The sequence below is a fragment of the Pinus tabuliformis genome, chromosome 7 (genome assembly GCF_031772625.1).
Source record: "Pinus tabuliformis cultivar Carrire ecotype Pingquan chromosome 7, CPIR1, whole genome shotgun sequence".
Taxonomy (NCBI): Eukaryota; Viridiplantae; Streptophyta; class Pinopsida; order Pinales; family Pinaceae; genus Pinus; species Pinus tabuliformis.
The window spans coordinates 63,387,967-63,402,350 of record NC_142293.1 but is presented as its reverse complement, the minus strand read 5'-3'; the positions used below and the strand labels follow the sequence as shown (position 1 = coordinate 63,402,350).

At 36.2% G+C, this 14,384-nt stretch overlaps 1 protein-coding gene across 1 annotated transcript in view; it reads left to right on the top strand.

Annotated features, from left to right (window-relative positions):
- The window catches only part of LOC149245217 (peptide-N(4)-(N-acetyl-beta-glucosaminyl)asparagine amidase-like), a 226,844-nt gene that overhangs the window by 53,904 nt on the left and 158,556 nt on the right, over positions 1-14,384 (top strand). Inside the window, exon 6 of the mRNA XM_089455548.1 lies at positions 4,743-4,825. Within this exon, the coding sequence (XP_089311674.1) occupies positions 4,743-4,825 (83 nt within the window). The remainder of the gene's footprint in view (positions 1-4,742; positions 4,826-14,384) is intronic.

Genomic DNA, 14,384 nt, shown 5'->3' with positions numbered 1-14,384 from the left:
TCAGTGTTTGAAGTGAATTAGGAAGCTGTCACATGCAAGATAAGGGAAAAGCAAACCACAAGAACTCCCTATTGACATCCGAATCACAAGAGCAAACAACTCATTCAATCTACATATATGTATCACTTAGATCAGAAACAACAAACTTATGTTCCAAAAAATACTAAAGTTTCAACAATCCAGTCCTGTTATAACAATTCATCACAGGTTTCTAGCAATTGCAAGATTCCACAGAAGATTAATTTAGGATGGTCAGATCCCTTCTTAGTTCTATAATTTAACTTATCACTCGGAGGATCATATCATCTTGTATAAACAAAGATGACAGTTCTGACACGAAAAGACATTCGAAATAGAAAAAGAGATGAAGCCTTTTAATCAGTAAGCTTTGAGGACAAAGCTTTTTGAAGCGGAAGACAATGTTATGAATAAAATATAAATATATAAATAATAATAAGGAATAGTTAATTAAATAGTAATTAGTAGTGAAGAGGCATGTCTCTATGGACATGACCGTTCGTGAAAGGGTACTTGCCTAGGTATATAAAGTAGACCCTCATTTGTAACACAATCATCTCACTTGTATTCAAATATTATTATATATAATTGTTGAGAAATCTAGGGCATAAAGATTAAGTGATTTCTCTTCTATTACTAACTGCTTGTGAGTACTTTTTACTTCTTTATATTAGGATCTCCTTTTACTTAGGTTATTAGTGTTCTTCTTCATCAAATAGCTACCAATATATAAACCATAAAGAGACAAGAGACACAAAATATAGGCTATTAGCTAGGGCCAAAACTTCTCTCTTTGAGAGGAAAACCCGAACAAATTATTCTTCTTATAGAGATTCCAATTGAAGAATACCAAGACCAAGACCCTTGACCTAGTTGCCACTCCAAGACCAAGACACCAAGCCTTCTTCCTCTTCCTTGAGTCAACAATAGTCAAACCCTTTTCTTGCTGTTACTTTCTCTGCCTCCTTGCTGCAATTTATAGGTCTTCAACTTCGACTTTCTCGGCCTTCTTACTATAATTTTATAGGTCTCTTTCTCGGCCTCCTTACTGCAAATTTATAGGTCTGCAATTTTGCACTAGTGGAGATATTTTTAGCCCAAAACAGTCTTGTCTTCTAGTCCCTCCTTTGCTTGGGGAGAGGCTTCCTTGATGAGACTTCACACTTCTCTAACCGCAGATATGCTGTACCTTGCACTTCTCTAACCACAGATCCCTGTACCTCGCACTTCTCTAAATTTTCTGTGTTCTGAGATTAGGCCGAGCTGCCTATTTATAGTGGTTGGAGTCTCATAATTAGCCGACATGACTTTTGGTGAACCAACGTGTCCTTTTTATGAAGATATTATTATTTCTTTGAAGCCGACCTGTAGGAGGATGCTTGTGCTTGTCTTGGAGGGTTGTTTGACACTTCTATTGACTCATATACAAGTGTATCATGCCCAAGAAGGGTCCTTCATACATGGCATTGACTAAATTTGACTTTTATGACTATATGACTCAATCCTAAAGGCTCACAATGGGAGCCATTACTAAAATAAAATTCCTTGCTCATGAAACCCATGAGACAAGCATTACAATAATTTTATTTTTTCTTTCTTTTCATTAATTACATAAAATCACAATTACACATGTCATTATGAAGACCGAACCTAGTTACTTTTCAACAATAATTACTTGTCCTACAATGGGTGTCTTTGTATTCGAAGTATTCTGAAGATTATTGCAGGCTATGAGCTTTGTTCATTACATTGGTATAAGAGCATTCCTCTAAGTATACGAACTTTGTTCGTTACACTCCATGTTGGAAAATGCAATATGGTAGCTATTAATTCAAATTTTCCTTAACCTTAATAATTTCTTGTGAACTTTATTTATCTTCTTGTGTTTTCTTTATTAGTTCTTCTTCATTGAACAATTATCAAGAGAAAAATAGTAAAGATAGTGGACACAAAAATTAGGCTCCAAGCCAGGGCAAAACCCCTCCAAGGGGAAAACCCATAAATACTCTTCTCTTATTATAGAATTTGCTTCAAATGAGACCACAAAGACCCAAACCCTAAACCAAGTCCTCCTCCAAGTACCAATTTAGCCCTTAAAGAAAAACTTGCATCACCCAACTTTCAAGTTCTAGCTACAACTTCGACCCCCAACATCAACCCCGCAACTTTGTCCTGCAACTTCGATCTTGTAGCTGCATAGAAACCCTAATTCCGGCACAAGACAATCCTTCAAGAGGTCCTCTTTTGAGCAAGATAATGTCTCCCAAGGTCAACAGAGCCAAATCAGAGTACTCGCTCTTCCAACAGAATGATCTTGCAACTTGATCTCTTGCAATTTCAGACCTACAATTGTGGCCTTCTTTGAAGCTGCAAAAGCCCTATATTTCACACGTGTGAGAGAGCTACAACCCAAAAACAAACTTTCCTTCTTCTTGGATTCTCCTTGCCTTTTATACCTTCACTCTTTTTTTCTTGCTTCTTCCAATTTCAGATCAAACTTGTTCTTGAGAGATCGAACTTGTGAGTGAGTGCCAAATGAGGTCGAATCTGCTTCTATTTATAGCCTTTCCAAGGGGTCGAATTCCCTCCTTTAGGCTGACTTGTAGCTGCCAGGGCCGACTTGTACTTTGGAGGTTTCCAGGACCTTCTAGACTCAAAATAAATTCTTTTACAAGGTACATCTTGCCCGGAAGGGTCTTATAATCATGATGTTGACTCTCTTGACTCATGACAATATATCCTATGACCTAACAAACCCTAGAAGCATGAAGAACATGCTTTTACCTAGAAGACCATCAATAAGGAGCATGAAACCCATGCTTTAAAATAATAACTTTTTCTTTCTTCTTTTGTTTGTTACATAAGATACATATTGAAATGAGTACAATAACAATTATGAAGACCGAAACTAGTTACATTTCCAACACTCTAGACTTAGAAGATCCATCATAGGTGATCATAAATCATACTGGGACTCCTCCCATCTATGAAAGTCCGTAAAGAGCAGGGGACTTTGGCTGTGGTGATAGTGGGCCATTATCTCATTGCTATCACATAGTCTAGCTCTCCATCCTTTAGGGTTTCCCTCTTTAAGCCCCGCTAGATTGTGTGGTAACAAGCTCAACATGTCACATGCAAAAATTGACCTAGGTGGGGAGGAAAATAATCATTTCTCCTAACCACCCAAGATAAACTCAATTGATGTCCCCATGGTTAGAACTTAGTTACACATACCAATTTTCATTTTTTCTTGAGAGACTTGCCAGCTTGGATGCTGAAAGAGCCCTTGCAAGGAGTTCGTGACTTTCCCATAGGATAGCACAATTGAGCCCTCTTAGCCTTGGCCACTTTCTATGGGACACTATCAGTTTTAGCATTGGTCATAGTGATTGACTGAGATGCTAATACCTCCTCTGTTTCAGGTGCTGGCTAGGATCTTGCTGCTCATGACTTTGCTGGCTTCTCCCGCTGTAGGGTTATTTCTTCTTAAGAGTTTCTGGCTTTACTAAATTGACTTGGGTTTACCCTTTTGGGTCCACCCTTTCTTAGATTTTTGATTTTCACCTTTCTTGTTGGAGATGCTCTAGGAACTCTGTCATTGCTATTGTTACTTGATGTACTTTCGCATCTCATTGGCCTACTTTAGTGATAGTCACTCATGGAAATTAATATAATTTCTCTTTCTTCTTTCCTGATTGAGCTTTCAAATTCATTCTTCTTTGAATCTTTTTGGGCCAAGAAGTATTTTGATTGTGTTTGGAATCTATGGTTTTGTAGGGTTTTCTTAGACAACTTAACCCAAGTGATCTTGATGAAGGGTATACAGGTTCTTATTGTGAGTTTTTTGACAACCATCAAGTACAAGGATTTTATTGGATGAGATTATTGGCAACATGGTAAGATTTAAGCCCAACAATGATCAATTGTTTTGTAGTCCGGGTTTTGGTTACTTATCCTCTCTGATGAGAGGTTGGTACATGGGTCAACATGGACCTTAAGGAGATAAAATCACAGAGGGAAGTGGAGAGAACTAAGGATGCTAGGATCCATTTGGGTAATATCAAACATCTGCTTTGGCTTGTCAATGCAGTTAGAACTTAGTACAACTGCTCCCTTCTATTTTCTAGAGGAATGGTGATTCATCTCTCTGTATTTTATCACCCAATAGGTTTTTACAGCCGTTGTGATAAGCAAGCAATTCTACTATTAGGAGAGCCATCCCCTCAGTTTCGTCAAGTGCATTCTGTAGCTGGTGCCTGCAGATCCTATGAGGGGAATCTGAGAGCATAAGTTTCATGGGAGTTCTCCACGAACTCTTATTAATGAATTGAAAACCATTGTGTTCCATTTTGTTTCCTTCCTTTGTTATTGGAATAGCTTATAGTTTATGATTGACTCTATTCTTTAGCATGTTTCTTATATTTCTTCTTTTTTACTAGATTAGTTAGCAACATTTTCTATGGATGTACTGTTCTTAGGAGCATTGGCTGTGCCTTGAATGTTACAATCATTATGGCTATTGGCTTTTGATCCCCCAATGGGACCATTTTCTATATAATCATGTATCATTTATTCATATACAACTGGAAATGCTAGATTCTAGACTCATTGTATTGGTATTGATCATATCTACTGAAATGAATGAGATGGATTCATGAAATGGGAATCCTATCACAATCCTTCAGAGGTGGCCTAAGCTTTCTGAGTAATGATCTGTTTCACAGGAAGGGAAGTTTAAGCCGGATAAAGCTGAACAAGATCATGCTTTGCTGCTACAATTATTGTTCTGGTTCAAGCAATCCTTCAGGTTTCATTCCATGGTTTTGTTCTTTCTAGCATTTCCTCATTGTCTGCTTGAATAAAGTAAATTATGCATGGCACCATACTAATCTAAATTTGAATATCACAATCACATGAAGTTGCTGTGATTTCTGTATTTTGTTTCAAATAATCCATGGTTGATGCTGAAAATGCAAATCTTATACTATTTGTATATATGTGCTGATTTTTCCCTAAAAGAAAAAATTCACATTTTTCTCATTATTTGGGGGGAAACTTCGCACTAACCAGTGCTACAAAAAGGTCCAATTGACTGGCTTAGAATTCCATTGGGAGGCCCAGAACATTACTGATATCGCTCTCAGAAAGAACCATAACGAGTCATAGACTCAACATATGATCATAACCAAAATCCGAAGGATCTGGACAACTGGTGCTAAAACTGGAGCAAAAACATAACTGTAAGCCAACTTAGATCTGAAAAAACCCTTTCTGGGCCAAGATTGGAAATCTATCAATAGGACAGTTGGCACTACCACATCTGCAAAATCATCTCAAAAACCATCTGCATCTTTGAAAGGCATAAATTGCCTCATCTGTGTCCCCCAAGTCCTAGACCTAGGAGGAGACATCCGTGGGAATAAATTTAGAATTATTACCTTTTCACGAAACTGCACTTCGCTTCTTTGAGATGATCTGCAAGCTGCTGCGCTCACTCGAGGAAGTTTGATATGGACAATAGACTACTTGCAAAGCTGGCTCATAGGAACCCATATCATCCATAGCACTATCAAATGCCAAGTCCTCAGAATGCATCCAGAGTCAAGACATCAACCTATCAGCAGAGAATCCATGGACAGGATGGCAAGGGGAAACGTCTTTTGTGGATGTGTGAACCCTACTTTGTTTTCTTTGACGCTCTGACACTAACCAATTCAGACTGCAGCCTCTCCTCCATGATCACGTAATCCCCTCTACTCAGATTTGGAGCAATGGAGAGCAAGGTGGGATTGACTCCCTCAACCAGTCTCACATGATAAAGCCCCCAATTTGGCATCCAAAGAAGTGAAGGAATCGTCACCGTAGCCCATAGTCAGACTGCAGTACTTCAAGGAGTGACACTAACTCTGCAGCACAAGATCTTGAGGGGCTTTCTTATCTTGAATGTGCTCATCACCAACAACTTGAGGCATCAAAGCTATAGTAGAATCCCTGATTTCCAATTTGTATGGGAAGGCAGGAGTTAATGATTGCAATACTTTGAGAAAGGTCCCTGTTGCTGCCTGATCCAATCCTTTGGGTTACATGGAAGAAATATTTAATCCACTAAGTGTGGCCTTGGTGGCAAGTCTCGAATCGAGTTGTTGTCACTCAATATCGACTCCTCCGTATAGGCTAACTCCTAGCGAAGTCAAGGGGGGTAGTCGCTGAAACAACTAAGGCTGATTAAGCTATAGTAAACAAAAAATTAATCTAAGAGTTAATTAGATTAAACAAGAGTACATTAACCATCAGCAATCAATATGACAGATAGACAAGCAGACAATGACAGAAATTTAAATAACAAGATAGACCAGTGCCAAGAGTAAATGCTTGTTGCTTGAAAATAAATCCGGCAAATGAATTTGTAGCCCAATGCTGTATGCTGTAGAGATGTTCTGGAAAGTGCTCTTCGTAAATTTTATTAAGGTTATTTCACTTGGATTTATTAGTTAAGTGAGTGCAAGATGGAGAGGCGGGTATGTGATTTGTGTGATTGCAAGAAAATAGAACTAATCTAATGTGTGTTTCCTCCTTCACCTTTATCCTTTGAATAGGGTTGAGAAGGTCACAAGGAGATCCAACGGGAGGAAGCTTAGCTTCAATGAGTACTCCCCTGATTTCACAATTCGACAATTGCAAGGAGATCCAACAAGAGGAGGCTTAGCTTACTCTCATAATTTCGCAAGTCAATGATTTCTTTTTCCCCAAACTTACAATAAAGATTAAGAGGTTTTTGCTAGTTAAACTAATCTAACCAACGAGTCCTCTTTGATCATGCGCAAGGATCAAGCTTCCCTTGCAATGGCTGAGAGCATAACAGAACTTGGAGGGGAGATGGTTCGTAACTTTTGCAAAAATGAAATTAATCTAAAACGTAAAGAAATTTAATCTACTAAAATGAAATAAATCCACTCTAATGTTTGTGGTGCGACCGTGCAAGGTTAATTTTAAGCCAAATAAAAGCACACCATGAAAATGAGACAAGAACACACAAGAGGCCCCGACTGGGTAGGGAAATTGGGATGCCTAGGAGACTCACGTAGTTCCCTCACAATTGTGTTGATACTTGACTCCATATGCCCTAGATTGAGAAAAGTACCAGTTTTCCTCGTGTCAATCATTATTCTCTTCAAATTATTTTCATTTAGAGTAGTTTGGGGTTTAATTACAATACAATTTTGTATTTTCAGCACTTCATAACTTGGATATCTTTAATCCTAGGGTTGGAGAGAGTTTATAATATACTCTAAAATACAGTGTCATATTTAATGCATTTTTCAGCCAGTTATAAGACTGATATCTAGGGTTTTTATTGCTGTTATATGCTTTTTTACTGCAGAAAATTTGTTGTAGTTGAGTCTCTATTTTTCTCTTATCATAGCCCTTATTTTTCACATTGTTATCATAGATTTTGGGGCTATTTATTACTACTGTTATAAACTGATATGTTGTTGTAATCTCTCATTTTACAAGCTAGTTTGCAACTACATTGTGTAATTTCTTGATTGTGTGTGTTCGGGGACCTTCCTTGAACTTGTATTGGTTATCGTAAGCCTTTAGAACAACTGTAGGACCCTTTTAACTCAAACCTGGAAATTGCCTTTCAAAATCTGCATAAACCATAATTATTAACTTTCTTGTGTAGTGGTTATAGAAGTAGAAGCCTTAGGGAGCTCTTGACTAGGTTTGACTGGGCTATTTAATCCCTAAGATCTACTAGGTAAGCTTGCCTTGTGTTGGAATACATCCATCACTAAAATGAGGGTAGAGGTTGCTAGGTGACAATGGTGACTCTCCCGTGTTACTCATTGTTATAGTCACCTAGTGAGGCTTTGCACCAAGGTTGCATAAAGTGGGGACATTTTTTGGAAGCGAAGCGTTGTAAGCGTCATTTTCCAAAAATCGTCGGAAGTGAAGCGTCTATATATATATATATATATATATATATATATATTATTTTTTTGCGTTTATATTAAAGAAAAATCCAAAATACTAGATTAATTGTAGAAAATATGAAAACATGCATATTTGTACATAAATCAAGATAGATATGACAACCATTGTACATCAATGATTAATTATTCGAGCATCAACCATCTAGACTCTAGCAATTACAAACATATTTAGAATCCTTAAGCGTATCATAGATAATAGAAGGTAGAAAGTACCAAAATTTGTAAGCATATAATAGAAAGTAGACATTTAGAAGATAAAATCATAAAACATTCAAATAACTTATTAGGCAAGTGAGCCACTGTCAACATGAGTCATGACCAAAAGTCAAATAATAATGTTTACAAAATAGGCCACTTGGCCACCACCAACTACACACTGAACTGTGAAGAGAGACAAAAATGTTCAAATTCACAACACTAAAGTCTAACAATTTAGAGTCTTATCTATGACAAAAGTAATGAACTGTGAATATATCTACTAATCTCTCCTCCTAAGCACTTGGACCAAAATATGTGTGGATGAGTATGCTCAATGATTTTTCCTGCTCCCTTACAATTCGCTGCTTTATCAGTGATCACCTGAATCACATTATTAGGAACATCTTTGATTGTTTTTAATATGAGATCTGCAATGTTTTGAGAAGATGCATTGATGGAAGAAGAGTCATGACTTGAAAGAAACACTTCATCGCTAGCAGAAACACCAAGAACATTTATCCAATGTTGGTTTCTAACATTTGTCTCACCATCTGATTCAGTGGATACCCACAATCCACCCACTCATTTGTAAAATGTGTTGAATCTCTTTGAACATTTGCTTTTTCTCTTTCGAATAACGTAGTTCTAGCTTTCTCATGGTTGGGGCTCTTATATTTTTTGGGGCTTCATTGATGGCCTTAACCAAATCATGCTAGTAGGGAGTGTGAAGCACATTGAATGGTATACCGCAAGAACAAAGAAACCATACCTCTTTTCCACCCACATCATCCCTCCCACCAACATTCAGGAAATCTGCTATTGTTCTTGTAGATTCAAAGGTTGCAGAACTACCATGAGGAGATGAGCCACCAAATCTAGAGGTTGCACTTGGTTCAAACTGAATTTTTTGTTTCTTGCTTTTCTTTAGTGCAACCTCCTATATTTGGATGTATATTCTCCTTTGTTCCACTAAAACCAAAGTCACCAGGTTCGTGTTCGAGTTCGAGTTCGGCGACCTTGAAATTCGAATAAAGTTCGGCAACTAAAATTTTGCCGATAAAGTTCGACATATAGAAATTCGAAAAAAAAAATGTATATATATATATATATATATATATAAAAATCAATTTAAAGTATAATGTGTAATGTTGTCTGTTCGTCATCAAAATTTAAATTTTGCTCAAATCAATTAAAATAATTTAAAAAAAAATCTAAAAATAAAAATAAATAAATAACTATACAAAACCTTTAGCTAATATCAATTCATAAAAAAATGCCCATAAAAAAATAAATCTTTCTGTCTTAACTCTATTAAACGCACTTACAAGTGATATACATCGTTTGATTGCATTGGAGGTCATAAATATGGAGCAACCCTATTACTTTTCATAGTCCGATGAGAAAGTTTTTAATGCATTATAATTTATATAAACTCCTCTAAAAAAATGTTTTATCGTGGTATATGTGAAATATCACCTTATAAGACACGCAAGAAAATATAAATCATATTAAAATGAGGAGCTAAGGATAAAAACCATTTTAATAAATCCATTTCTTAAAATTTTATTAAATTAACATGTGAAAACGTGGGTGATGTAAATCTCATCGGGTCAGATTAGAGAATTAATTCATGAGCTTGTTTTCATCTAATATTAAATAGCCACGGCCCACAACCCGTCGAAAAAGCCGTCCGAAACCTGTCGAAAACCCTGTTGAACGATGAAAACCTGTGGCCCGTCACTGTAGTCTGTATGTTGCTCACGCGGACTGGTAGTTTGGTTGAGGTCAGTGGTTGTCGGTCGCTCGGTGGTAGACTGGTAGTGTATCAAACCTAACCCTCCGGCGTCCGCAAACAATGAAACCAAAAGCAAAACGTGCCTGCGGGCCGCAATTCATTTCGAAATTTTTTTAAAACAGGAAAAAAAATCGAATTAAAACGAATTTCATCGAACCAAAACGAATTTAATCGATTTTGTTCGCAAAAAAATTCGAGTTCGGCTTTAAATTCGAGTTCGCCATAAAGTTCGGCGAACTTGAACGAATAAGTTCGTATTCGTTTGAAGTTCGGCGAATTTCGAACTTATTCGTTCAAATTCGCCGAACCTGGTGACTATGACTAAAACATTGTTATGAATAAAATATATAAAATAATATAATAATGTAAACAATAATAATTATAAGTAACGCTTAATTAACTAGTAGTTAGTAATGAAAAGGCATGTCTTTATGGACATGATCATTTGTGAAAGGGTACTTGCATGGGTATATATTCGGGACCCCTAGTTGTAATCAATCATATTGTCATTCATAGATTTTAATATATAGTCTTGTATCTTCAGTGGAGATCTACATATTCCAAGTCTTCTGGAATGTTTAATTTGCTATAATGAACTTTCTTTGTTACATTGGTATCAGATCCGTTCAATCCTTTGGCTGCTCAACCGCTGCATAGAGCGCGTTCTGTGGTCCAGGTCTTTGACCGTTGAAATTCGTCAACTTTGTTGTCATTGTGATCAAAGTGCTTCGCTATATTGTCTCTGAAGATTCTCCATTTCGTTATTAGGCTTTTTTCCATAAAATTATATATATATATATAAAGAGTTTAAAAAATAAAAAAATAAAAAAAAATATTATTAAAAAAATTATATATTTGAAAAAAAAACAAAAAAAATCATATTAACAAATTAGAAAAATAAAAATTTAAACTTACCTACCGCTAGTGGATCAACGACGACCGCTTTCGGCTTTCTCAGCGCCTTTCTCAGCACCGCATGCAACGTTTGCATAGTCTCCTTTGCCAATGAATCTATCAGTTGCTCCACCGCTGCCACCATCAAGCCCCCGCACGGCCCCTGTCCTCTCATTTCAACAGGCAACCACGTTCATTTTGTTGTTAGTACTACCGCCACCATAGAAATTTAAATAATTTGGTACAGTAATAGAATTATGCAGTGACAAATTAGAAATAAAATCTACCATACAACCCTACAATCAGCAATTTGTACAACCGATTTACAAATTCTTTGTGGTTTCTGACAGACAAATTTGGGTACAAATTTTTGCAGTCAACAGTAGCAACAAACATCACCATTCAGTGCCAAGCCGTTAAATCGTTGTCAAATTGTATTACAAAAATTGTTTACACAAATTGCTGGGGCCTCCAAGGCTGTCCGTACAGCGATATGTTTGAATTATTAAAATCAATAAAAATAGAAAAAGAGCCAACACGATCCAATCGTTCTGGAAATTCAACCATCGAACCACCAAACCGTATTGTCGTTCCTTACAACCACATTAGTTGAAATCTATACAAAATCCCAGATGTACTTTCCATACAGTCAACCACAAAATAAATAAATAAATTTTTGTGAGAAGGTTGTGCCATTCAAAAAGGCCGGAGATAGAAATAATCATAAAGGCTCTAAATTGATTTTGGGAGGACACACAACCAAATTTCAAGCATCACCCCCCTTTATTGGTTTGTTGAAATTAGTCACCAAAAAAATACATAACATATTAAGTGTCGACCTGTGAAAAATATATGTGAAGAAAAACGAAGGGTCATGACTCTACCGTAAGAAAGAAAGAAAGAAATTATTTTAACGTCCACGAGGTTAAAGATAGCGTATGGGACATATTGCTTCTTCATCTGCTTGATGTATTCGGCCCTTTTTCTGTGAAGCTTCAAAATAAATGCTCCCAACTTCTCGACGAACCCCTCGTTAAATAGATTATCCCAAGAGCTAGCTGCCAGCATATCTGCATAACTTTCCCTGTTGTCTTTGAAAGCCTCACATTCTAAATGAAATGTTTTTCTGTTTACACTTTTCCGGAAGAACAAAAAATGCATATTCTTTCCTCCCACACTTCCTTTGGCCTTTTCCAGCGCCCTGTTTCACAATGGAGTTGATGAGAATTAGTCCTTCACTGAGCAATAAGAATTTTGGCTCTCCAAGAGATATTGGCCTCTATGTATGCTTTTGGTTGATGACTCTGAGTGGGATTAAACACTTCAATATAGTAATTTTTCTTTCTTCCTAGCTCCTTATTCCAAGTACACTTGTGGAACTTTTCCATAACAAAAGCTTTTATCTCTTTTCTATTTATGGGACACGCATTCAAGCAAATACCCCATTTACTAAACCATTTGTTATTTTGCTGCATCCAAGTTTTCTTGTTCTTGCACAATCTATCATTAAAAACAACCTTAGGCCATCTACCCTCTTCCATTTGCTCAATTTTTTTTAAATACCTTATGACTCGCACCATAGCAATTGCTTCAATAGGAGCAGTCCCTGTTTCACTTAACAAGATATCATAAGGAACTGCACTTTTAATCTTAAATTTGTTTATAATCAAACGCTTCTGAATTTTCTCAATTTGTCTCCACTGCATGTCGGATGTACTGCTGGCCCATAGTTCACAACCATAGAGAATCACCAGAATCACTAGAAGCCCAAAAAGATTTTGAGTGGTTTTCCAGTCCGATAACTCTGTCTCTCTACACCTATTTTGAAAAGCATAAAATGCTTTCCAACCCCCCAAAGTTCTTTTCTTTCTACAACCATTCCATCTTAGATTTTTGTTGAAGTCAATTCCGAGGTATTTGTAATCCGCAACTTCTTCCAGAATGTTGCCTTCAAAGTAGAACTTATGCTAATTATCTTTTCTTTTCTTAGAGAAGACCACTACTTTTGTTTTGCTGATATTGACTTGCATCCCCACACTTCTACAAAAATACTCAAGGGATAGTAAGTGCTCTTGCAAACCAAGAGCCGATTTAGCAATCATAATAAGGTCATCTGCATACAAAAGAAGTCTTATAACAAACTTGCCCAAATAGATACCATCACCCCCTTGCGAATTTAACCACTCCTCAAGCTTGTCGATATATAAACCAAAAAGGGTAGGAGATAGTGGGCAACCTTGCTTGACCTCGATATTGCTTCTAAAACTTTCAGAAATGCCCGCTGAAGTTCTAATTTTGACTTTCACCTCTTCATACAGCCTATGCACAACTGCTCTCAAATGTTTAGGAACCCCAAGTTCCTCCATTCTGTGCCAAAGCTTATCCCTAGGAACCGAGTCAAACACTTTTCTGAAATCAACAAAGCAACAAAAGATTTCTTCCTTTTTCTCCCAAACTTTTTCAATCATGTGCCTTAAAGTTATACAATGATGAAAAGTGATTATAAATATTATAAGAGAGGGATTAAAGTAACTAAAAGAAAAATAGAGTACACTTTAATTTAAATTTACAAAAAGGTATTATTGAAAAAATATATTATTGAATATATATATAAAGACAGAGTATTATAAGGAAAGGCGATATTTATAAAAGTTTTAAGGTAATAAAAAAATAAGTCCAAAGTTCAACAAAAATTAAGAAGAGGAGGATTATTAAATTACTATTATAAGGATTAGAAAGGAGTACCTTTAAAACTTCAAGGTCGAGCAAAATGGAGCCTAATTTGGAAATAACAACAGGAAGATTCCCAAAAACTTCATATAACTATGCCTCAATGCTATTTAGAATTAAAGGGTCTATTTTGGGAAAAGATGTTATTATCGCTATCTCACCAACTGAAGATAAAAATTATATAAAACCTAAAATCGCAAACCAATTAGTGATTCCTGAGTCAAATATAATCGAAAAATTAGACTGTTATGACAACAAAAAATATGACAACAAATTTACAATTAAACATTGGAGATTATACATTCATATCACAATTTTCAGTTCAAACCCTATGGAGCGATCAAGGTGACATTATTTTAGGTTCACCTTGGATGGAAACCCTAGGTTCTTTCATCCTGAATACGAAAAATAAGTTTTTGACATTTTCATACAAAAAGAGAAAAATAACACTACAAGATGTTACATTAAAGCCGAATTCAGTAACACCAGAAGACATACAAGATATTTCAAAAGTAATTTTTCAAGAAGGTAAAAAAGCACTACAAAATATGCAAAATGAAATTGACAAAATCACTGCTAATAGAAATGAAGAAGTCTTTCGACTTAAGGACCATAGCAAAAAATTACTAACACAAATTAAGAAGCTTAAGAAGGACAAGAAGTCGTTAAAAGACAAGTTAGAACATTGTATTCAAGAGTGTCGAAGTCGCCAATCGTAACAGCTCCAGTTGAAGATAAAGGAACAAATACTG